General features: G+C 47.1%; 1 protein-coding gene across 2 annotated transcripts; it reads left to right on the top strand.

Annotated features, from left to right (window-relative positions):
• Positions 1–3,758: 3,758 nt before the first annotated feature.
• On the top strand, positions 3,759–22,849 carry PRDM14 (PR/SET domain 14). Of its 2 annotated transcripts, none has more exons than XM_032316871.1 (8): positions 3,759–3,828; positions 4,591–5,314; positions 5,877–5,930; positions 6,014–6,171; positions 7,369–7,639; positions 12,354–12,556; positions 18,323–18,424; positions 22,256–22,849. In XM_032316871.1, exons 2-8 carry the CDS (start codon positions 4,615–4,617, stop codon positions 22,481–22,483), a joined length of 1,716 nt encoding a protein of 571 aa, XP_032172762.1. In that variant the 5' UTR covers positions 3,759–3,828; positions 4,591–4,614; the 3' UTR covers positions 22,484–22,849. The 2 variants fall into 2 exon arrangements, with proteins under 2 accessions (XP_032172762.1, XP_032172761.1); XM_032316870.1 differs by lacking the exon at positions 3,759–3,828 and adding an exon at positions 4,110–4,132.
• The last annotated feature ends 941 nt before the right edge of the window (positions 22,850–23,790 follow it).

The following is a 23,790-nucleotide window of genomic DNA, read 5'->3' as shown; positions in this document are numbered from 1 at the left end:
GAGAGGCAGGTGGGGGGCAGGGAAGCAGGCTCCCTGCTGAGCAGAGAGCAGAGTGGGGGGCTCGATCTCAGGACCCTGAGGTTGTGACCTGAGCCAAAGGCAGAGGCTTAACCCACTGAGCACCAAAGCACCCCTTCCTATCCCTTTTAAAGACTGCCTATTACTCCTTCAATAAACACTTGCAAGTAAGGAAGTAAAGACACTTACCAGTGTCCCTTGAAAGACCTGGCCTCTGCTGATTCTGTGATTTCCTCAGCTGTCTCCACCATGCCAGGAGCCCCCTTCAGTCCTGTGAAGCAGCTGTGCTCCCTCCAGGCCTCAGGGCCCTGGCCCCAAGTGTGCCCTCAACATGGGAACCACCTGCTCTCATCATCTAGTTAACTTCTGCAGATCTTGCCAATCTCATAGGGCAGGCACCTTTCCTGTCCTCCCTGCCTAGGTCAGGACATGCTCCTCTTCCCATTCCCCTGTATTTTCTTCTCTGGGCCCATCCCAGTTCATAGCTGCACATCCATCAAGTAATCACACAAACACTTCTCTTCCTCATAAGACTGTTACAGGGACCAAAGCTGGATGGGGCTGCTTTGCTCACAATTGTATTTCCCGGGTCAGTCTTGGCGCCCAGCACATCAATAGCTAAGGCATTCGGGAAATTTAATGGATAGATGATTAAAACCAAATTAAAATAAGATACCACTTTTCACATGAAAGATAGCTTTAAAGGATTGGCAATATTCAGTATTAGGTGAGGGTGTGGAGAATCAGGGCACTTGGCCCTTGGTGGAGGTATAAATCGGCGTGGTTTGAAGTCCTATCAAAATGTTCAACGTTAGGGCATGTGCGTGGCTCAGTCATTAAGCATCTGCCTTTGGCTCAAGTCATGGTCCCAGTGTCCTGGGATCCAGCCCCACATTGGGCGCCTTGCTCAGCAGGAAGCCTGCTTCTCCCTCTCCCACTCCCCCTGCTTCTGTTCCCTCTCTGCCCTGTCTCTCCCTGTCAAATAAATAAAATCTAAAAAAAAAAAAAAAAAAAAGTCAATGTTGGTACCTGTGAGGCCAGCAGTTTCACACCTAGGCACTTATCAGACAGGTATAATAATGTTCCCAGAAGTTGCCTGAAGTGTTGAAAAACTGGCAACAACTTAAATACTTTTCCAGAGGAGGCTAAAAAACTAAGCCACACCCATAAAAATAATTTCTGTACTCTACAGCCATTATAAGGAATACAGTTAATCCTTCTGTACTGATAGGAGCAATGACTAATAGTGAGAAAAGCTGCACACAAGTAAAATCCCATTTTGTTAAAAAAAAAATCCCACATACATAAACGCAATTTAAAAGTATGGTATTTTTAAAAAAGGAATGCGGGTAGGTCTAAACCAAATAAACCAATGGGGGTAGGAATAAACCAAACTATTCATCAGTATTGCCTCCGGAGAGTAGGAAGAGGAGGCAGTCAGCAACTTCTACTTTTACTTTATGATTATTCTAAACCAGCAAGTCTTATAATTAATTTTTTAAAAATATCTGAAACTCTATTTCCATAACAAGGCTTTAAGATAAGGTTCCCGTTGCTTTTGTTAAAATAAAACTAGAACAGTGAGTGACCGCTCTAGAAAATGGCTCCTAAGGACCTGACTGCCACAGACCACCCAAGTGTCTGGCGCCTGTCTTCAAATCCTACAGGTGAGGTCTGGGCGGAAGGAGGCTAGAGTAATGCAAGTGGGTAGTGGAGTCCGAGGGTGGGCGTACCTCCTGGATAAGCCGGCAGCAGGACTTAACTGGGCCTTTCCAAGGAGAAGACCCTTTCTAGAGCTGCTGTCCCTTGAGGAAAGATTCGTCGGGAACTCTTTAGACTATTAGCCAAGTTCTCGTAAGCACTGGGTAGAGATCTAACACACGGAGAGAAGGAAACCCTGAGCTCCTTGTCACCCCATCCGGGATGAGCAAAGAACGCTCTCATCTCACATGCTCGGTGCGGCTGGGAAACAGGTCTGCACGCGAGCAGCGCTGGCCCCGCGGACCGAGGCCGGGCGCGGTGACCTGGCCCCGCACGTGCGAGCGAGACGCGGCCAGGCGCGCACTCCAGGGGCCCTCGAAGACCGCGGGCCCCCACGCCTTCCTTCCCTGCTCCCGCATCGCCGCGCCCGCGGCCTGGGCGCCCGCCGGGCTGCGGCGGCTCTCGAAGGTCGGTGCGGCCATGGAGGAAGATGCGCCGGACCAAGGGTCTCTCTCCTCCGCCAGCTTTGGGACCTTAGCGCGCGTCTCTTAGCCGTCTGGATGCTTCCTCCTTTTCCCGCCCTCCTTCTTTAGTAACCAGCCAAGGTCAGGCCTGGCGTGAGGGTTTACGCCCCACTTTGCAAAGCAGCAGCGGCTGGGGCGGCAAGAAACCTGGCCAAGGTCACCCGGCATTACAAGGGTTTCTCCCCCACCCTAGATGCTTACATGTGAATGTGAATGGCCCTAAGTGCTCCTTTCTTTCCCTCAGTGGTCGGTACACAGAATAAAAATGCAGTCTTCGAGCGCCGAGTACGGGTCTGGACCCTGCTTTTCTGAGCCCCGCGCGTCGGGGTCTGGCGCCTTCCCCGGGGGCAGCCGCGGCGGCGCAAGGGGCGGGAGCACCGACTTCGAAAAGCGACTTGAGAAAACGTCCCGGAGAGGGCTAAACGACCCCCAGGAAACCTCGGAAGCGTCCCGGACGCCGAGCCCACCGCGTCCAGGTGCCCCCACCCGCGACCCGCGAGGCCCCGATTCCCAGCCCAAGGGGCGGCCGGTGCCAGCCTCCCCTCGAGGTATCAGGGACAAACACCCACCCGGTCCTTGGGGCTTGACGGCGCCTTCGGCCAGGCTTGGTTCTTGGGAACTCAAAAGCCGAGAGAGGCAGGGGCGAGACCCCGGGACGCAAGTCTCAGCCTTACCCGGCGGGTTTCGGGGTCGATGCGTGAGCACCGGGCCTTATCCCGGACCCTTGGCAACTCCTGTCCAGGCTTTCGAACCTGGAGGGGCAATGGTGCCAGCCGCAGAACGCTGACGGCGAGCGCTCTCGGCAGGGTCCCGGGGAGGGATTGGAGACCTGAGGAGTTAAATGCGCGACCCCCTGGGGACTGGAGGGCTAAAGGGAGCGTCGGCCAATGGCTGCGGTGGGCGGGGAGGAGACAGACTGAGGACCTGCGTGGGCCGCGTCCCTTCCCCACCCTCGCCCTCTCTATGCCCCGCGGCCCCGCCCGCCCGCTGCCCTCTTAAACCCCCAGCTCGACCCTCCCGGCCCGCCCAAAGCCTGCCGGTGCGGAGCCCGCGCAGCCGTCAGGGTCCTGGAGGCGCCCGCCCAGTGGCGGCGCTCTAGAAGGTGGGTGCCGGGCTGGGGCGCCGCGGTGGCCCGGGGCCGTCGGCCGCCTGGGCGGTGGGGGAGCGTAGGAAGCAGGCGCTGGCGGAGTTCGTCCTGGGTGGCCGTTTGGCCCGCTTGGGGCTTTCACTCCTTAAGTGGCCTGCGAGCCCCAAGTGGCTTATCTTTGCGGTCAGAGGAGGGCAGGAGTCGAGCGCCTTTGGGGGCTCAGGAGGAGACGCAGATGCTTCGTGGTGGCTGACCTCTTCTCCTGACCCCGTGTTCTTTAATTTCTGAGTCACGACCCCGCTGGGTTTCCTTATTGGGCTCATTGATCTTGCCCTCGAGACCCGCCGGCCCTGAAGGGGCTCCCTTCCTCGGCCTTGGTGAACTTGTGTCCATTAAAACACTATCCTTTCGGGGTGGGGGCGGTGGCCGCCGAGGCGTCTCTCCCACCTGGCCTGAGGCTCGTCCTTGTCTGCGACCCCAGGCTCCCTAACCCCCCAGGTGGAGTGACCAGGGTTCCCGGAGGGACTTGGGGAATGTGGCGGGACTCGGCCCACGTGGCAAACCCGGCGCCGGCTGCGGAGCTCTGAGGAGAGCCCAAGGTGGCGCCCTCCTCGTCGCGGCAGCGGGGCCCGTGGGTCCGCGGGGTCAGACCCTATGCTCGAGGAGGGGCGGCGGCCTTTCGGACCTGTCCTTGGCTCCGGGAGCGCGTCTCCTTCTGCGCGAACCGCCCGGGGGCCCTTGACCCTGCCTTCGCCTCTGGGTACCCAGGAGCTCCTGGAGCAGCCGCCAGCTCGAAAGCCCAGTAAGGCCTCGCGCTCGGCTCCAGTCCCCTGGAGTAGGAGGGCCCGGGGGGCTCCGACCCACCCTGTAAAAGAGTTTCGTAGAGCAGAGGAGCGGGCGGAAGAGGGAACTTCAGAAGGATTTTGCAGGAGCCGGGTTTGGGTTCGGTAGTAGAGAATGGGTTATTGGAAACCAGCTGTGCTTGGTCAAGGTGTGCTTGGGGGAGAGAAGGCAAAAGCGACACTTACAGGGAACTTGGAGTCGAGCAAGATCCCGGAAGGTTTTTCGTTTGGGGTTTTTGTGTGTGTGTTTGCATTGCAGTTCTGTTTTGCCTTGTTTGTGGGGGTAGGGCTTGCGGGATCGAACTGGGAGCTTTATGCGATTCCCTTGGACCGGGGCTAACTTGGATGGTGGAGGGTAGGCAAGTGGCAGCGGGGCCGCCGCGCCCCGCGCCCCTCAGCTGCGCTTGCTTTCCCGCAGACGCGCGGCGCGCTGTTGCCGGGGATGGCTCTGCGGCCACCAGGTGAAGCTGGACCCCAGGACAAGGTGTGCTACGCGCCCGAGAGGATCCAGCGCACCCCTCAACACCTGGACGCCTACTGCATGCCTTTCCCGTCCTATGGCCACTATGGGAACATGCTAACCACTGCGGAGGAAGACTTCCAACCTTTCCCGCAGCTGGAGGCCGCAGTGTCTGCATCCCACGCTTTGCCCGCCTTTGCCTTCCGGCCGGCGCCTCCCTTGCTGAGCTCCAGCCTGGCACTGCAGAGGGAGCCGCTCTACGATCTGCCCTGGTACAGCAAGCTGTCTCCGTGGTTCCCAGTCCCCCACCTCCCCAGAGAGGTGCCTCGCTTCAACAGCAGCCACGAGTATACAGGCGCCACCAGTGAAGACTTGGGACACATTAGTGGCCGAAGCGACAATGGGCAGTGTTGTGGACCTGAGATTTTAATTCCGCCGTCGGCTGCAAATGCTTCCTTGTTGACGGAGGGGCTGAAGACGCCTCAGTTATTACCTTACTCACCCAGCAAGCGGTCTGAGGAGGGTTCCAAACTCCCGAGCCAACCAGGAAAGTCGTCTCACCGTTACCACTTCACCCAGGAGGACCTGCACTTAGTTCTGTTCGGGGTCATTCCCAGTGTGGAGCACTCCGCCCCGCTGCACCATGCTATTTCCGGCTTCCTGGTCTCCACAGACAGCTCTGGTAAAGGTGGTCATATTGGGAGGGAGTCAGATTGGCTGGGAATACAGGTGGGAGCAGGAGTGGGAAAGGGGGGCATCAAGGTGGATCTGAGACTGTCCCAAGTCTGGTGGCGAAGTGTGCATATTTCCCATCAGAGTATGGAGCTTGGGGACACGTGGCTCATTTCTGAGGCTCTACTTGCCTAAATGCATGATTCCTAAGGTTGGTTTTAGCAGAAGCTGAGGGTCAGGAGACACATGCTTCACACAGTGGACTTGTCAGCTGGGATCAGATTCTACTAGGCTGTACCGGGTACCTCTTTGAGAGCTTCATGCAATTCCTACTTGGGAGTTCCAGCCTCACCACCGAGCTTGCCCTTAGTCCCAGCATTATCTCCGATTCTCAAGCTATTTAAATTTGCAGAATGGGGTTAATTACATAACTTTGCAAGGGTTGTTCTCAGTCTCAAAGGAGAAATTTTATATGTAAAAGGAGCAGGAAAAACATAAAGGATAATGGTTAACTTCCAAGAAGTAGGGAGGGAAACACCTTATGAAAAATAAAATTTAACCCTTTTTTCTAGGATCCGATTCTCTCTGTCAGACTCTGGATAAAGACTCCCTTCAGCTACCAGAAGGTAGGCAGGGCTTCTTGCCTGGATTTCTGTCCCTGAAGGAATACAGTTTTCTCACTGGCTTTCCTACCTTGGCTTTCCGCTAGGTCTCTGCCTCAAGCAGACGACCTTCGGTGACCTGCGGCATTTTGGCGTGTTCTGCAGCAGCCTCATTGCTAAAGGAGTCAGGTTTGGGCCCTTTCAAGGTAAAGTGGTCAACGCCAGTGAAGTCAAGACGTATGGAGACAATTCTCTGATGTGGGAGGTAAATGAAATTATGTTTCTGGTGGGTCTACAAAGTGGGAACTGACACTGGTGGGAAACAGTGTTGGCTTCTGGCCCTCTGGGAGAGAATCCTAGCCTGGGAGAGGGCACACTCTTGCTGTCCAAGCTGTCCCAGCTGTCCATTTTACAAGATGAAGAGAAGGAAAGGCTGATGCTCATTCCACCAAGATACCTCTGCATGCATTCTTGGTGTTTTGTGGAAGAGTAGCAATGGAATATACATTCAAAGAATTCGTATTTGTCTATATTTGTAGGCAACACCAGATGCTTTAGAGGTTATACACAGTGTGCTAAGAATAGGCCAAAGAGAATAAAAACACATTTTTAAATTTGTGATATCATTTGCCTGTGAAATTAGCTGTGGATTTTGGAAAAACTGATACTCTTGATTCTGTTTGGGACATGCTAGTAGGACTCCAGTTTGTCAATATATCCGATCCCTCCCCTTGACCTTGATTTTCTACTTCTAGGAATATGGTTTTATTAAGGTAATCTGAAATTCGGAGTATGTGGAAGATGTTAATCACAAAGTTGCTTATAATAACAAAACACTGGAGCTGGTGGAATTGCCCACAGCAGAGAAAGAATTAAAATATGGCTCTGCTAATATGCATGACAACTAGGTGGGGATAAAGCACAAAACTAATTGGTTGTCTTTAAGTTGGGAATTAAATGCAACCTTCTCTTGTTTCCCTTTTCTCTGCTTATGGAATTAACATACTCGCTATAGAAATGTGGAAATTAAGCAAGTGATGAGAGTAAGAATCTTTAAAAAATGCCACAGCAGGGGCTCCTGGGTGGCTTAGTCGTTAGGTGTCTGCCTTCCGCTCAGGTCATGATCCCAGGGCCCTGGTAATGAGGCCGTATCAAGCAGGGAGCTTGGCAGGAAACCTGCTTCTCCCTCTCCCACTTCCCCTGCTTGTGTTCCCTGTCTTGCTGTGTCTCTCTATCAAATAAGTAAAATCTTTAAAAAAAAAAAAAAAGAAAGAAAGAAAGAATGTCACAGCACCTATAGAGATATTCTTAAGCTAATAATTCTATTTGGGCTTAATACTAATAAATAATAAATATATTCAGTAGACTCGTGCTTGAGATTTGGACTATAAATTTTTAGTAAGTAAGTTTACTTTATAGGGTGGGGGGAATACATTTTAAACTTTGTTTTTATTTTATTTAGATCTTTGAAGATGGTCATTTGAGCCACTTTATAGATGGCAAAGGAGGTGCAGGGAACTGGATGTCCTATGTCAACTGTGCCCGTTTCCCCAAGGAGCAGAACCTAGTTGCGGTGCAGTGTCAAGGGCAGATCTTTTATGAGAGCTGCAAGGAGATCTGTCCGAACCAAGAGCTCCTTGTGTGGTACGGAGACTGCTATGAAAAGTTTCTGGACATTCCTGTGAGCCTTCAAGTCACAGAACAGGGGAAGCAGGCGCCTGGGCCCTCTGAAGGTGAGTGCACACCTTTGCCTTTCCCAGTGAGGCTCTTCTGGTGGAAGGACTCGGCTCTTTTCTGAACATGAAACACCACCCCCACCACCACCCACTACCAACGGCCTGTCTGCTAACCTGTGGAGCTCCTCCCCATCAGAGGCTAATGCTGCCCAGGAGACTTAAGGGAGGGTGTCTCTAACCAGGGGGCACTGCCCAGCTGGAGGAAAATGCCTTCATCTTTCCAAAGCTGCTGAAGCTACTTCTATTCACAAGGATACCTTTTCTTTTTCCCCCTTCACCTCCTTCCGGAGAAAAAAATAGAAGCAAAATAAATGGATGCAACCTCTTGCCTAGGTGAGCCAGTTTCTGGTTCGTTTCTGCTCAGACTGATACAGCCGATGACTCCCATCAACACTCTGTCCAGAGCAGGGCTTTCCAAATGGGGGTTGCAGCTCCTTAATGTGGTGGGAAATCAATTTAGTGTTTTAGACTATCTTTAAAGGAAAAAAAAAATGACGGAATTAGAATAAAGTAGAATAGAAATTGTCGATGCGAATCTAAAGTATAAGCAAGCATTGTTTTGGTGAAGTTTTTGTTTCAAATGGAGATGTGTGTGTGCTGAGTCTCAAATAGAAAATGTTTTTCTTACTGTGGATCTTAGGCGCCTTTGGGAAGCATTGAGCTACACTCTTGCTCTCAAATTTTAATGTGGGTGTGAGAATCTGGGGATCTTGGAAAGATGCAGATTCTCAGTCAGGGCTGGGACCTGAGATATCCCGCATTTCTATCAAGTTTCCAGGGGAGGCTGATACGGTTGGCCCCTGGACCACATGTGAGCAGCAGGAACCTAGAGGACCAGAAACCCACTCCCTGGGAGTGAGCCTCTGGAATTTGCATTTTTAAAATGCTTTCTGACTGATTTTTGCATACACACAAAAGCTGAACCCCTGATTTAGTAGGTTATATGAGATAAATGCAAATTACTGTATGTGTGTAATACTACTGAAGCCCACCTTATGTTATAATAGATGTAATAAGTAACAAGTTAGAAAAGGAAAAGTGAATTGCTTTCATCACACACTACGTGATTGTATGCATGCAAATCTCCCTTGTAAACCGAGACCCTTCAGAGCAGGAAATAATTCTAAATACCTTATTATCCCCGACTCCTGGATATTGAATGAAAGCAGAAGACATTAGGACCAACACGGGAAACGCTGCTTAGGGATGAGATGGTGTTGGGCTGGGAGAGGGAAGGCAACCCAAGTTTGGGGAATAGTGAAGCCAAAGAAAAGACATGCTCACAGGGATTAGGAAGTGAGTGATGAACAGCCTCTTGTTTCAAAAGTCCAAATAGTGAGAGGGCTTGTCAGAATTGTTTTGGTAAACTATCTTCCTGCTACCCCCAACATGTGAATGGCATAGGGATAAAGTCAGGGGGTGGTGGTGAGATTGTAGGACTCTCTGAAGTCTGTGGACCTCACAGTTGTTTCTTACTTAGCACCAAACCAAGTAACCTCTTTGGTCACTTCCAAAGTGTACTGTACTTTAGACAAAAGTGAAAAATGGATTTGAGAAACAAATCCATGCTTGATAACTCACAAACGACACTCAGCTATTACAGTGATCATGACTTTTGATTTCTCAAGAATACTCTTCCCGAAATTTGTCTTCAGAAAATAGTCCAGAAGGGAAACCTTTTGTCCCTGAGGATTTTTATTACGGCACCATCCCTATTAGTGAAAAATAACAAACAACCTAAATACTCAATAGCGGAATAATTCTTACACAAATGATGGTATATGAACATATAGACTAATATGCAGAAATCAGAAATCCCATCTGGTACCAAGGAATAGGGATGAAGGCTTAGAATAGTAAATGGGGTTGAATAATACGTATTTGGGACAACGTATGGAAGGAACTTGGTAAACAATTTAATTCATTGGAAAGAATTATGGATGAATTCATTTGTTTTCTATTGTGAAGTGGTTTGGGATAAGTTTAAAAAGGAAAGAAAAATGAAAATTTCTCTCTCCTCTCAAAAGAACTGTTTTCCTCAAAGGCTTTTGGCGAGGATTGGTGGGAACTTCGCCTTTTCAGGTCTTGAGTGGGAGGGAAGAGTCTGGACCCTATGTGGGCGGGTTATTTGAGTATGCGGGCCTGCAGAGTGTGTGTTTTGGGGGATGGAGGTGTGGAATGTGAAGAGGGCTCTTAATTGTTACGAAACTCTGAACTGTGTGTGGTGGGGCAGGAAGCATCATTGTCAATATTGGGAAACCCCTCAGCTAAAAAGAGGAGTTGACCAAGGTGGGACATGGGGTGGGGAGGGAAAGAAAGAAGAAAAGGGAACAGGGTAAAATCATTAGGTTAAGTAAAATTTCCAAAGACTTGAGCAGAAAATGTAGGCAGCGGAGCCCTAATTAGGAAGGATGATGGCTTGTCCTTTTTTTGCCTAAGCGGTTCTTCTGCACACTCAATATTGAACCATGATTCTGAATTTTGCTGTGCTTTAGTGCTTTGAATTGTAATATTACTGATCCCTATCTTGTAGACCCGATCTTCCCACTGCTGAAACAGGAAGGCCCGGTATTTTTGACCAATGAAAATGCTGGCTCTGATCTAAAACCATCCCAGCAAGGGAATTCTGAGCGGATTAGCACCTCAATGAAAGTGATAGACATCCCAGGCAATGGATAGTCCTGGGGTTGGCCGTTGCCTTCCTGGTTATTTACTTAATGAATGGTTTATTTCCTTAGCCACCTGTTAAACGTGCCTGGGATGTAGTTATCAACTAACAAAGCCCCTGATGGATAGCTTCCCTGCAGACCCGGTGCTAAGAAGATTTCCATCTACAGACTCCTGCATATACTTACTGCTGGCTCTTCTCTCCCTCCCTGGGGCCAGACAATGGGGTCTCAATGATGCATTCACAGTCAAAGCCACTTGATCCTCTGGAATCCAGAGTGTCCTCTGCAGGGATGCTTTTGTAGGTGGCCCCAGAACTCTCCCCTCCCCCAACAATAGACACCCCTGGACCTGGGGCCTCCCTTGCTAGAGTCGGCTGAACCCTCTCTAACCTCTCTCCCCCTCCCTCCTCCATGGATAAAAACAGATTTACCTTTCTGGGTATTAAGTCTATCACTCAGCGATAGTATCACTCATATTGGTAAGAGCTCAATAAGTGATAGGATTAAATTAATCATCATGATAACCCTCTGAATACAAGAGAAGGCAAGATAATGGTCAGCCTTACTCCCTGCATTTTGGTTCTTGCTCTGGACTCCTTTCCAGAAGTTCAGGGAGGCAAATGGCAAGCTAAACAGGTACCTAAGACTTTGTGAATGGGGCCAATGGGAACAGCCCTTGTGAAGTCTAGGAAGTAAGCTGTTGGTGTCCATCATTGTCTGGTTGCCATTGACCAACGTGAACTGCCCTGAACTTAGAGCTTAGCCTGATCTGAAAGGGACACAGTATGTATGTTTGGTATGTTAACCTAACCTCCCAACACATGCCAGTCCAGTCAAGAGTGTGTTTAAGAACTGTAGGGTTGATGGGGTGCCTGGGTGGCTCAGTCGTTAAGCATCTGCCTGGAGCTCAGGTCATGATCCCAGAGTTCTGGGATTGAGCCCTGCATTGTGCTCCCTGCTCAGTGGGAAGCCTGCTTCTCCCTCTCCCACTCTCCCTGCTTGTGTTCCTTCTTTCTCTGCCAAATAAATAAAATATTTTTTTAAAAAAGAAGAAGAGAAGAACTGTAGGGTTGGGTGGGGCACCTGGATGGCTCAGTCTGTTAAGTGGGTTCAGTGTCTGCCTTCTAAGCATCTGCTCAGGTCATCTCAGGGTCCTCATATTGATCCAGCTTCACTGGGCTCCCTGCTTCTCCCTCTCCCCCTGCTTATGCGCTTGCTCTCTCTCTCTCTCTCTCTTCCTCCTCTCAAATAAATAAATCTTAAAAAAAGAAAAAAAAAGGAACTGTAAGGTTGAAGTGCTCTTAAATAGGGCTGGAGGCAGGGCTTCAGCAGATACATTTCAGGAAACAAAAGGGAAGGAGAACCTACAAATTGAGAGATTGAACAAACATAGCAAACCATAGACAACAAAAAGACTTGGAATCCGAAATTGAACTGATTGGAAAATAATTAAACTTGTGTGTACACATGTATTTCTTTAAGGAGTAAGAGTTAATTGCTTAGGTATGACAATATGGTTACTACTTTTTTAAAAAGTATTATCTTTAATAGATTGCAGTTTGAGGTATTTATGAACCAAAATGATTATTAGTGTTGAAATAGTCATGGAGGCAAGTGATACAAATGAAAGCGAAATTAGCTCTGAGTTGGTCATTGTGAAAGCTCGGTGTTGAGCCCATTAGGGTTTATTATTCCATTATTTTGACTTTAGCATATGTTTAAAATTGTCTGTCATGAAAGTTTTAAAAAATCCTTTGGGAGGGGCGCCTGGGTGGCTCAGTGGGTTAAGCCGCTGCCTTCGGCTCAGGTCATGATCTCAGGGTCCTGGGATCGAGTCCCGCATCAGGCTCTCTGCTCAGCGGGGAGCCTGCTTCCTCCTCCCTCTCTCTCTCTGCCTGCCTCTCCATCTACTTGTGATTTCTCTCTGTCAAATAAATAAATAAAATCTTAAAAAAAAAAAAAATCCTTTGGGAGGAAGTTAAGAATAAGGGACGGGAACTCACTAAGCCACAGGCCCTTATTCCTAACCCTGTGTTTGACAGAGGCTGCAGAAGGCTACAGATGTGAAAGATGTGGAAAAGTATTTACCTACAAATATTACAGAGATAAGCATCTGAAGTACACCCCCTGTGTGGACAAGGGTGACAGGAAATTCCCCTGCAATCTCTGCAAACGATCCTTTGAGAAGCGGGACCGGCTCCGGATCCATGTTCTTCACGTCCATGAGAAGCACCGGCCTCACAAGGTAAGAAGGTGGGCGGGGAATGACGGGCGGCCCATGACTCCCTTGGCTTCCGTGCTCCTTCCTCAAACCCCTGAGTCCACACCGAGGGTCCCCTAGGTCTGAGCTGCTAGGACACAGTGCCCGATGACACAGGGTCTGTGAGGGAACGGTGCCTTGAAGGGCAGATGCGAGCTGGCACCATGACAGAGTGCTGGGGACAGATGCACAGGTAGAGAGGGGCATAGAGCAAGGGGGTGGTCTTGAGCTGAGTCTAGAAGGACAACGGGTGTCTGATTTATATGCAGGGCAGGGTTGGTCAGGGATGGGAGAGGGTCGAGGCATTCCAGGTGGGAAGGAGCCTATACATGCTTTTAGGTAACTGTATTGTGTTCCATTATCTGTGCAGGCATATTGACAATTATAGACAAACATGAAGCATGGGCATGGCCAGGGAATGGAAGGCCTTTGTGGCACACCGAGGATTTTGTCAGGAAGAAAAGCAACAAAGGCAATAGGGAGCCATTTTCTGCCATTCCAGATAGCTGGTCACGCTGCCAGGCTTGGTGCAAAAAAAGTACAAGTTACCGTTGGGCTTACCTAGAAGAAAGGATGGGACCTGGGTGCAGACAGATATGGGTTTGACTCCCGGGCCTGTCAGGACTAGCTGATGAGGTTACCGCCTGAGTGACTCCAGAGTCCCAGTATTGTTCTTTAGAAAACTGAGAGCGGTTTTCATAAAATAGCCCTTTTGCACCCCCTCCCATTCACAGCTACGCTTCCAGAAGAATCCCAAACAATCATGGCATTATTTATTCCTGTAAAGTTTGAGTATCTTTACAATAATCTAAGAATTCCTTTTTGCTCATTAAAAGACATGTAATACAATTAGTTTTGTTTTTTTTTTTTTAAGTTTATTTATTTATTTGACCACAAGTCAGCAGAGAGGCAGGCAGAGAGAGATAGGGGGAAGCAGGCTCCCTGCTCAGCAGAGAACCGGACGCAGGGCTCAATCCCAGGACCCTGAGATCATGACCAGAGCTGAAGGCAGAGGCTTAACCCACCAAGACAGTCAGGTGCCCCTACAATTAGTTTTTAACAGCCCCTTGGTGGTCTAGATCTATGAAGATATCCGCAACACCCCAGACTCCTCCAAATCCCACTTCCCACAGAAAAGCACATACTTAACCAGAATTCTAGGAACATTTGAAGTATTAAGACAGTGAAATTATTTCTCACCCATGGATAGGAAAAAGAGGAAAAGTTACACTCCAGTATTCTGACAGTAAAAAGTGAGATAACCCTGTGTTCATCAACACAAGTGGTTGTAAAAAATTATGGTTTGCTTATTAAGCCAAAACAAGTTGCAGAATATGGATAGAGTGATACCATTTGAAATGGTTTATTATGGAGGCCACGCATGATACTCACACACAAATGGAAAAACACCAAGTGATGCCTCCAACCGCTATCATTTGGGGAGTAGGCTTAAGAACAAAGTCAAGAGAGCACCTGGGTGGCTCAGAGCATTAAGCCTCTGCCTTCAGCTCCCGTCATGGTCTCCGGGTCCTGGGATCGAGTCCCGCATTGGGTTCTCTGCTCAGCAGGGAGCCTGCTTCCCCCTCTCTCTCTGCCTGCCTCTCTGCCTACTTGTGATCATCTCTCTCTGTGTGTGTCAAATAAATAAATAAAATCTTAAAAAAAAAAAAGTCAAGAGCAGTTTTCCCTTTCACTCAATCAACGTTTAGTTTTTTTATTTCCAGTTTGTACTTTTTAACATGAGAAGAGAATATATGCTTGGTAATTAGAATTTGGAGAGAACCCGGCAAGCCACCTGATAGGCCATGCCCCACATGAAGACATTTAAGGTGTAATTTTTCTTCGATGTGTTTATGTGAACATGCACATATTTTTAATACACTTGGGGTTACGATGAGGCTGCTTTTCTGACTTAACACCAAATCATGAGTAATTTATAAACTTAGGAATGACTGCATCAGCGCGTGACATGGATGGGCCTTCACTTATGTAACCGATCACCCGACGTGCGGGTTTCTCCCCGGTGTGTCTGCAGTGAACGATATTCCATAGAAATCATCACAATTTTCCACGTTTGATGACTTCCTTGGGATAGATTCCTAGAAGTAGAAAAACTGGGTCATAGACTGTGTATAATTTGAAGGCTCGAATGGAGAGCTGAACAGCTTTCTGGGGAAGATGTGGGTTTATAATGCAGACGATGAGCCTTCCTGTGAAGGAGGCGACACGGGGTCTCTTACCGACCGCTGTCCTTCCATGCTGCCATTTCGGTGGATGAAATAGTATTTTGCTTTAATGTGCATCTTAATTGATAACGTGGATTAAACGTTTGCACTATATTTTATCGGCTCTCTGTATTTGTCCTGTGATCTGTCCACATGTGTCCTTGGAAAATAGGTCTATTGCTACGTGCTTTTGTAATACTATTTTTCAAGCCATGGTTTATCAGTTCTAGGTTTTTATGTTTCTGAAGTGTATGTTTTCAGAAACTGAATGTGTTTAACAAGGGGTAGTATGCCGTAATTTTCATTGGCAGCGTTTTCCTTTCCAGTTAGCACAGCAAGTGATCCTAACCTGAGGGGATGTGCGCCGCTGGGATATTTGTCAGACTTGCTGCAGCTAGATCAAAGGGTGTTGGTTAAGAAAGTAGAAGCTGAAGGGCATCTTGAAGGTCATCAGAGCTCCATCAAGATACTTCTGCTAGGGTCGCCTGGGTGGCTCAGTGGGTTAAGCCGCTGCCTTTGGCTTAGGTCATGATCTCAGGGTCCTGGGATCGAGCCCCGCATCGGGCTCTCCGCTCAGCAGGGAGCCTGCTTCCTCCTCTCTCTGCCTGCCTCTCTGCCTACTTGTGATCTCTCTCTGTCAAATAAATAGATAAAATCTTAAAAAAAAAAAAAAGATATTTCTGCTAAAATGTTGGCTGGGTCCTTCGCTTAAACTCTGGAGACAGTGGTGGTCTTGGGTAGGGGTTTGAGGGGAGAAGCTGTACTCAGCTGCTGCCATCTTTGAAACTGGGGGACCGTAGACCAGGCTGTCCGTAGATGACAGGGATGACAAGGAAGGCATGGAAGCTGGGAAGAGGGAAGCAAGGAGCCAGTTTTATGGTAGGATGGGGGGATAATCGTTTTATTTATTTTTTTTTAAGGGTTTGTTTTGTTTGGTTTTGACAGTGAGACAGAGAGTGAATACAAGCAGGGGGAATGGGAGGGGGAGAAACAGGTTTTCTTCTAAGCAGAGAGCTCAATGCGGGGCTCAGTCCCAGGACTACAGGATCATGACCTGAACCAGAGACAGACGCTTAATGACTGAGCCACCCAGGCGCCCCAAGAATAATCATTTTAAACTGGCAATTCAAGAGGACGAGTCCCATGGCCTTTGTGTTCCAGAGAGTTCTTTAGTGATCTTCTCTTTGCAAACTCTGAGTGGTCTTGTCTTTTATCATGACTCCGCGGGAGATGGCAGGTGGGGGGGTGGCGTTGGTTAGACATCTGGGTGGCTTGGTCGCTCAGGTGTCATGATCTCAAGGTCCTGGGATGGAGCCCCACATCGAGCTCCCTGGTTAGCGGGGAGTCTGCTTCTCCCTTTGACTCTCCCTCTGTTCTCTCTCTGTCTCAAATAAATAAGTAAAACCTTTCAAATATATATATCATGACTATAAATGGCATTTCACATGGGTACGGACCTCTATCCAAGAATTCTGTCCTGAGCTCGTGTAGCGTTTGTCTAGGTGCATTCTGAGCATCTCAAGTGGAGTTTCTCACCGGCACCTCTGTTTCTTATTTTTACTGCCAAACATTTTTTATGCTCTTTTAGTTTTCTTCATTTTACACTAAGTTTGGTAGTTAGCTTTTAAGGTGGTGAAATATATTTAATTTGCAGAAACTTGAAACAAAATGTTTAACTTGAAGAAATTAAGGTGGGGGGGTTCTCCAATGAAGCAGCCATGCAGAAACTAAGATAAATCATTAAATAAAAAAACAAAAACATTAAGTTTCTTCATGAAAGAGAAAAGGATTGATTGACAAAAATGTCAGAAGATGGTGGGTGTATAACCAGCAGTGGAAAGCCCTGTATTATCACCCCCGTTTCCAGCATTTATTTATTTAATTTTTTAAAAAGATTTTATTTATTTATTTGACAGAGAGAGAGATCACAAGTAGGCAGAGAGGCAGAGAGAGAGAGAGAGGGATGCAGGCCCCCTGTTGAGCAGAGAGCCCAATGCAGGATTCGATTCCAGGACCCTGGGATCATGACCTGAGCTGAAGACAGAGGCTTTAACCCACTGAGCGACCCAGGCGCCCCTGTTTCCAGCATTTAAAACTTAAATTGTACCTACCTCCTTTTCAGATGACTGGTCAAGCAAAATTAATGAAGACCACAAAAATGTCAGAGGAAATCCCTGTAGTTCATAACAATAAGTCCCAAAAATTTATCCAGGAATTTAGAAATGTCAGTCTTCTCCAACCTGAAATTCCTGACCAATGGAGAGAAGCATGTTTTTCCAAAAATCATTGTTTCTTATATTCCATCAATTGCTCAAAATTATGCCAGACTTTTAACTTTCTTTGTATTTGGTTTTGACTTCTAAGCTTTTTGTTTTCGCTAGGATTTCTAATTCCAAGTGGAAGATGTAGTTTCCTAATTGCGTAATGATACTGACATTCTCACTGAAAGCGTTCTGCAGGGAAACTTACATTGGAACCTGTTGCCTTCTAGGCCTGTGAACTGCCAACTTTGGACAGCTGTCATCACCTTCCTAAGTTAGTTCCAATGTTTTTGTTTTTGTTTTTTTTATTTCACTCTTCCTCTTTCTTGATTTCCTTTTTATAATACTGGGGTATATCTTCAAATAATTGTTTTTAAAGTTACATACTGAAAAAATTTTGAGTCTTTTTATTCTTTTCCGTGGGCTGCATGCTCAGCGTGAAGCCCAGGGCAGGGCTTGAACTCAAAACCCTGAGATCAAGACCTGAGCTGAGAGCAAGAGTCAGACACTTAACTGACTGAGCCGCACAGACACCCCTTCTTTGAGGATGTTTTACTTGCATATGTTTTTGATAGTTTGACTAGATACAAAGTTTCAGATAGAAAACTTTTCAAAAACCTTCAAGGCATCTTTTTATTTTCTCTCATCATTTGATGGTAACTTGTTTCTTATCTGTTTATAAGTAACTGGTTTTCTTCTTTGTGGAAATTGTTCTTTATCTTTGGAATTCTGAAGTTTTAACAGAACATGTCAGGTTGGATGTCTTTTCCCTTTTTTCCTGTTTTGTAAACAGTACAAAGTACTGTTTCCGTTTGAAGGCACAAGTCCTAAACTGACAGGAATTTTATTGTTCATTCTTTGGTTACTATCTGTTTTCTAGAACTTTGCTCTCTCCTGGAACTCTTTTTGGCCAGATAATCAGGTTGAATCTACCTCTCTGTGCTTAACTTTTAATTTTTTTTGTCCTCATTCTCAGAGAGTCAGTCCCTATCTTATTTTTCACATCATGTATTTAGACTTGAGATTTGATCTGTTCTTTTTGCAGTATTAACTAAAGCATCTGACCAGAACCCATACTTCCAGAATCGTCAGCGTAGCCCTGGGTAGTCTTTCTGCTGCCCTAATTAGGCCCGTCAGCCTGAGTTCTATAACCTCTGCCTACAGCCATACATTGGATAAATAAAATATTTCACCTATTACTCCCAGATAAACACAATGGTAAAATGAAGATGTGATATTAACTGTGTGTTTCTTTTACACCTTAGTGTTCTACGTGTGGGAAATGTTTCTCTCAGTCTTCCAGCCTGAACAAACATACGAGAGTCCACTCTGGAGACAGACCATACCAGTGTGTTTATTGTACAAAGGTAAATGGAACCTCCTTCCAAGGGATCTACCTTGAGCCCTGTCTGGATGTTCATGGATAAGAACTTGAAGCATAAAGCCTGGCTTATAAGGAATTCTTGGTTAGTCCATTATCAGTCCCATCCCATTGCCACCCCTAAAAAAAGCTCCAGTTTGCTTAAGATGGTCAGATACGACCTCCTATTACCAAATTGGCATTTAAGACATGTGTCATGAAATATACCCCCGAGGTCGCTGGCATGGCTCAGTCTGTAAAGCATGAGACTCAATCTCAGAGTTGGGAAGTTCAAGCCCCCCATTGGATGTAGAGAGTACTTAAATAAACAAACCAATTTTTATTTTATTTTTTAAGATTTTATTTATTTATTTGACAGACAGAGATCACAAATAGGGAGAGAAGGAGGCAGAGAGAGAGGAGGAAACAGGCTCGCTGCTGAGCAGAGAGCCCAATGCGGGGCTTGATCCAGGACACCGAGATCATGACCTGAGCTGAAGGCAGAGGCTTAACCCACTGAGCCACCCAGGTGCCCCGAACAAAATTAAAAAAAAAAAAAATACACCCCTAATTTATAGGGAGACCTAATGATGGCAGACATGATTACAAAGTATGTAAGAGCACAGGCTCTCCATGTCTCCACGTTCTAGACCAACATTGCCCAGCTGGAGTCTAATGTACATTATACAGAATACTGAGTGATAAAAATGAAGAGACAATTAAGTGGTTAGGGGTTTCTGGAATAGAACTGTAGTTTGACCAGGCTTTAGAAATCTTACCAAAATACCTCGTCTTTTTTTTTTTTTTTTCCTTTATTTATTTGACACAGAGATCACAAGTAGGCAGAGAGGCAGGCAGAAAGAGAGGGAGAAACAGGCTCCCTGCCAAGCAGAGAGCCCAATGTGGGGCTCGATCCCGGGACCCTGAGACCATGACCTGAGCTGAAGGCAGAGGCTTAACCCTCTGAGCCACCCAGGCGCCCCACTTCATGTCTTATTTTGAGGATAAGCATCTGAACTGTCCGGTGCTTAGTTAGCCATTAACCGTATATGGCTATTTAATAAGAATGAAATGAAATGGAAAATTCTGTAGTTTGGTTTCATCCTCCACATGTGGCTAATGACCACCAAGCTGGGTAGCATGGACATAGAATGTTTCCATCTCTGCAGAAAGCCCCTGTTTGACAGCACTGGAATAGACTGACCCTATCATCAGGTTACTTAAATTTTTTATGATAAAGCCATAAAAGAAATGCAGGCCATATTAGGGGGACATCTAAGCCTCCCAAAGAAGCATAAAACATTGAGTGTACCAGGCTTAGGGAAACAATACTGCTGAAGAAATTGCATGTCAATAGAATGGAAATAATCAACAGAGAAAAATGAGGCTGAGACCCGAGTCGACCAGATGGAACCAGCAGAGTGAAGGAGGTGACCGTGAATTAGTGTGAGAAAGGCAGGCTATCCTGGGGGATACATGCTGTCTAGCAGGATATTCAGAGCAAGGTCAAAATAGCCCCACAACACATCCTGTTTCTGGAGTTCTTACTCTGATCCCCACCTTGGACTTGTAGCTCTGCTGGGGTTGAGAGATGCTCTGAAGGGGAACTAAATCCACTTAGGACATGAACAAGTTATTTGGCATCCCGGGTTAGACTCCAGTTACTTAAGCGGATGAAGACTGACATATTCCAAACAAGTGTGGCTTGTGCACCTTCCTAGGTAGTGACCCAAGTCCAGACCCCTCAAAGTGTGGTGGTGCTTCTCTCCCAGCCCCCCATATCTGAAGCCACCAGTTCCACCTGGTGTTTTCTGTCAGTGGACCCCCAAATGGAGTCATTATATCTCTAATATACTGCCTGAAGGTGACAAAGGTCAAAGCGTAGTACTGAAATGAATGAGGAGAAAGGTTATAAATCGGGGAGAGAACAGAAGTGGAAAGAAAAAATGTAAAAACAGCAAAGTACTAGTGTTACAGCCATTCTGGAAAAGTTCGGCAGTTGCACTAAAAATGAAACTTCTTAACTGCCATACAACCCAGCCGTTGTCCTCCTGGGCACTTACCTCAGAAGTGAAGGCTTTACCTGTACACAAATGCTTGTCGCAGCTTTATTCTTGAGAACCCAGACCAGAAACAACCCAGACGTCCTTCAAGGGGTAAGTGATTGAACAGCCCGAGGCCCACCCTCACCAGGGAGTACTTCTCAACAATTAAACAGGCCTGGACTGGGAGCGCCTGGGGGCTCAGTCAGTTAAGCCCTGCCTTAGGTTCTGGTCGTGATTCCAGGGTCCTGGGATCGAAGCCCGGATTGGGTTCCCTGCTCAGCGGGAAGCCTGCTTCTCCCTCTCCCACTCTCCCTGCGCATTCTCGCTCACTCTCACTCTCGGTCTCAAATAAATAAAGAAAACCTTTATAGAAGGGGAGGGGAGACTTGGATCCATGGAGACCTCCATGGATCTCCAGAGAATTATGCTGAGTGAGAAGAGTCAATCCCAAACGTAGTATTCTTGAAGGGGTGAAGCAGTAGAAATGGAAAATAAGTAAGTGACAGCCATAGCTTAAGAAAAAAGTGGGAGGTGGGTTGGGGGGAGATCTGTATGGCTCTAAAAGGGCAACCTGAGGGCGCTTGTTGGCTCAGAGGGTTAAGCCACTGCCTTCGGCTGGGATCATAATCTCAGGGTCCTGGGATCGAGCCCCGCATCAGGCTCTTTGCTCAGCAGGGCACCTGCTTCCTTCTCTCTTCCTGCCTCTCTGCCTGCTTGTGATCTCTGTCTGTCAAGTAAATAAATAAAATCTTTAAAAAATAATAATAAAATTTTAAAAATAAAAGGGCAACCTGAGGTGTTGTTTGACAAATGGCCCACATCCGCGTCCTGGCTATGACACTGTACTATAGTCGTGTTAAGAGGCAAGCACTCAGGGACACTCCGTAAAGGGTACACAGAATCTCCAATAATAAAGTTTCAAGTTTTTGCTTGTTTTTTAGGGAGGCAGCATGTGTGAGCCAGGTGGAGGGGTAGATTGAAGAACAGAGAACCCCAAGCAGGCTCCACGCCCCGTGCAGAGCCTGACGTGGGACTCACTCCCACCATCCTGAGATCATGACCTGAGCCAAAATCAAGAGTCAGATGCTTCACCAACTGAGCCACCCAGGTGTGTCTCAGAAAGTTTAAGTTTAAAAAAAAAAGAGAAAGGAACCGGAGCTCCTGGCTGGCTCAGTCAGTGGAGCATGCAACTCTTGATCTTGGAGTTTTAAGTTCAGGTCGTGTATAGGGTAGAAAGATTTACCTAAAAAAAAAAATCGTAGAGGGGCGCCTGGGTGGCTCAGTGGGTTAAAGCCTCTGCCTTCGGCTCAGGTCATGATCCCAGGGTCCTGGGATTGAGCCCAATGTAGGACTCTCTGCTCAGCAGGGAGCCTGCTTCTCTCTCTCTCTGTCTCTACCTGCCTCTCTGCCTACTTGTGGCCTCTGTCTGTCAAATAAATAAATAAATAAAAATCTTAAAAAAAACAAATCGTAGAAAGGAAAAAAATCAGTAAGATGCTGATAGATGCAGAGACCTTGGCCAAGAGTAGCTACTCCCCTAATGCAAGTTCTCTTGGAGTGTGGTCCTAGATCCACCTACGCTGGGATTTCTGGTTGAAATGGAGGCTCCTGAGGGTCAAGCCCTTTTTTATGAAGGCGGCTACTGTTGACCAGACGTGCTGCTCTGTAGCCTGAAAACCCAGATTCATCCGTCAGAGAACTAAGGCTCGGTAATGGTGAACTTAAGCCCTTGGTCTAGTTGGCTGTCTCGGTGAAGGAAGTTTACCTTTTCTTCTGCTTTTCATTCTCTGCAGAGATTCACAGCCTCCAGCATCCTCCGCACGCACATCAGGCAGCACTCCGGGGAAAAGCCCTTTAAGTGCAAGTACTGTGGTAAATCCTTTGCATCGCACGCTGCCCATGATAGCCACGTGCGACGGTCACACAAGGAGGATGAGGGCTGCTCTTGCGGCATCTGTGGAAAAACCTTCCCAGATCAAGAAGCATTCTACTCCCACGTGAAGCTCCATGAAGGCTACTAGCCCTCAGAGTACGGGGACCACGGAAAACCACAGGCTAGGATCTGGTCTGGGTTTTCCTTGCTTTGGGGGTGTGTCGTAGGGGCAGAGGGTAACTACATGGAGATGAGAAACAGAAAAGTGGAAATTATCAAATTGATTTTTGCCAGCTTGCACAGAAATGTGTTTCACAGGGATGGAGTTTTGGTGAGTTTATCTAGAGATAGTATGAGCTGGATATTAATATTGAGCTTCCGGGTCTGGAAACTCCAGACAAACCCTGAGAGAGGGACTATATTTTACTTTGGGGACTGAGAGTCAAGTTTGATTTTGTGATGAAAAAGACCTTTTCTCTACTAGTGGCCTTGGGTCCCTGGTTGTAATATGGCTGTAGCTGTTACCTGGTCTATTCTTCATAGAATAAATTCTTTTTTTTTTTTTTCATAGAATAAATTCTTTAAAAATTCATTCAGTCCTGAGCTTCATTAGTCTTGTAACTAAGTGTTCAGACATAAATTAATCTCCCATCTTTTTTGGATTGATTTTCAACCCCTAGTACCCACTCCTCCCCCATCGCGTGACAGAGGCCTGTTAATTTGTTCAGCACTGTACAGAATTACTCCTAGGACACAGAAGCTACTTATTCACCTCATCTTGAGCTTTGTAATTGGGGAAGAAAAATTATTATTACCAAACAAAGAAAGGCTTAAAAATTGTAGTCGACTATAAAATAAATATGTCTTTGTATTGCTCTAGTTTCAAACCCAACTTCATTCGGAGAGACGAGTAGAATCTTCTCAGGTCTGATTATCCTGTTCATACCAGTATTTAGAACGTCAAAAACGGAGGTCCACTGAAGAGAAAAATGTGCCAAATCCATTATCAGGGGGCTGATGCAAAACTTGGGGGGATATCTGTGCTAACATGCCTGAGAGAAACTCATCTCATGTGCGTAACAGTAGCCGAAGTTTGTAAATGAGCATGAGCCCTGGGAGATGGACCCTTGCGCTCGCTATCTGCAGAGATGGAAATCAAGGCTTAAGAGTCAGGAAGTGATGCAACCTTCACCTCCAAGGGACAAAGCCAGGTCTGCCCACTCCACCGCCCAGCTTCCTAACGAACAAACTAGTATGCTTAGATATGAATCCTGGTAAGGACATGGCCTTTTTCTATCAGTTATCCCGATATCAAAGCAAACAGTGACCTACTTTTAAATATTCACATGGGACATTTAAAACCAGAATGGGTTCCATGGTGAGCCTAACTTCTAAGCTATTATGTCCCATGCCTAGCCATGGTGATATTGACTGCTTAGGAGTTTTCTTCACCCT

The sequence above is a fragment of the Mustela erminea genome, chromosome 16, assembly GCF_009829155.1.
Source record: "Mustela erminea isolate mMusErm1 chromosome 16, mMusErm1.Pri, whole genome shotgun sequence".
Taxonomy (NCBI): Eukaryota; Metazoa; Chordata; class Mammalia; order Carnivora; family Mustelidae; genus Mustela; species Mustela erminea.
Note: the sequence above shows the minus strand (reverse complement) of the source record. Positions and strands in the feature narration are given on the sequence as shown.

Bases quoted from the DNA above. Each gene is read 5' to 3' on its own strand.
- PRDM14 (XM_032316871.1), top strand. From the start codon at position 4,615: ATGGCTCTGCGGCCACCAGGTGAAGCTGGACCCCAGGACAAGGTGTGC. The intron at 12,557-18,322 runs GTAAGAAGGTGG...TTTACACCTTAG, and splicing joins AGAAGCACCGGCCTCACAAG to TGTTCTACGTGTGGGAAATG. The intron at 18,425-22,255 runs GTAAATGGAACC...CATTCTCTGCAG, and splicing joins AGTGTGTTTATTGTACAAAG to AGATTCACAGCCTCCAGCAT.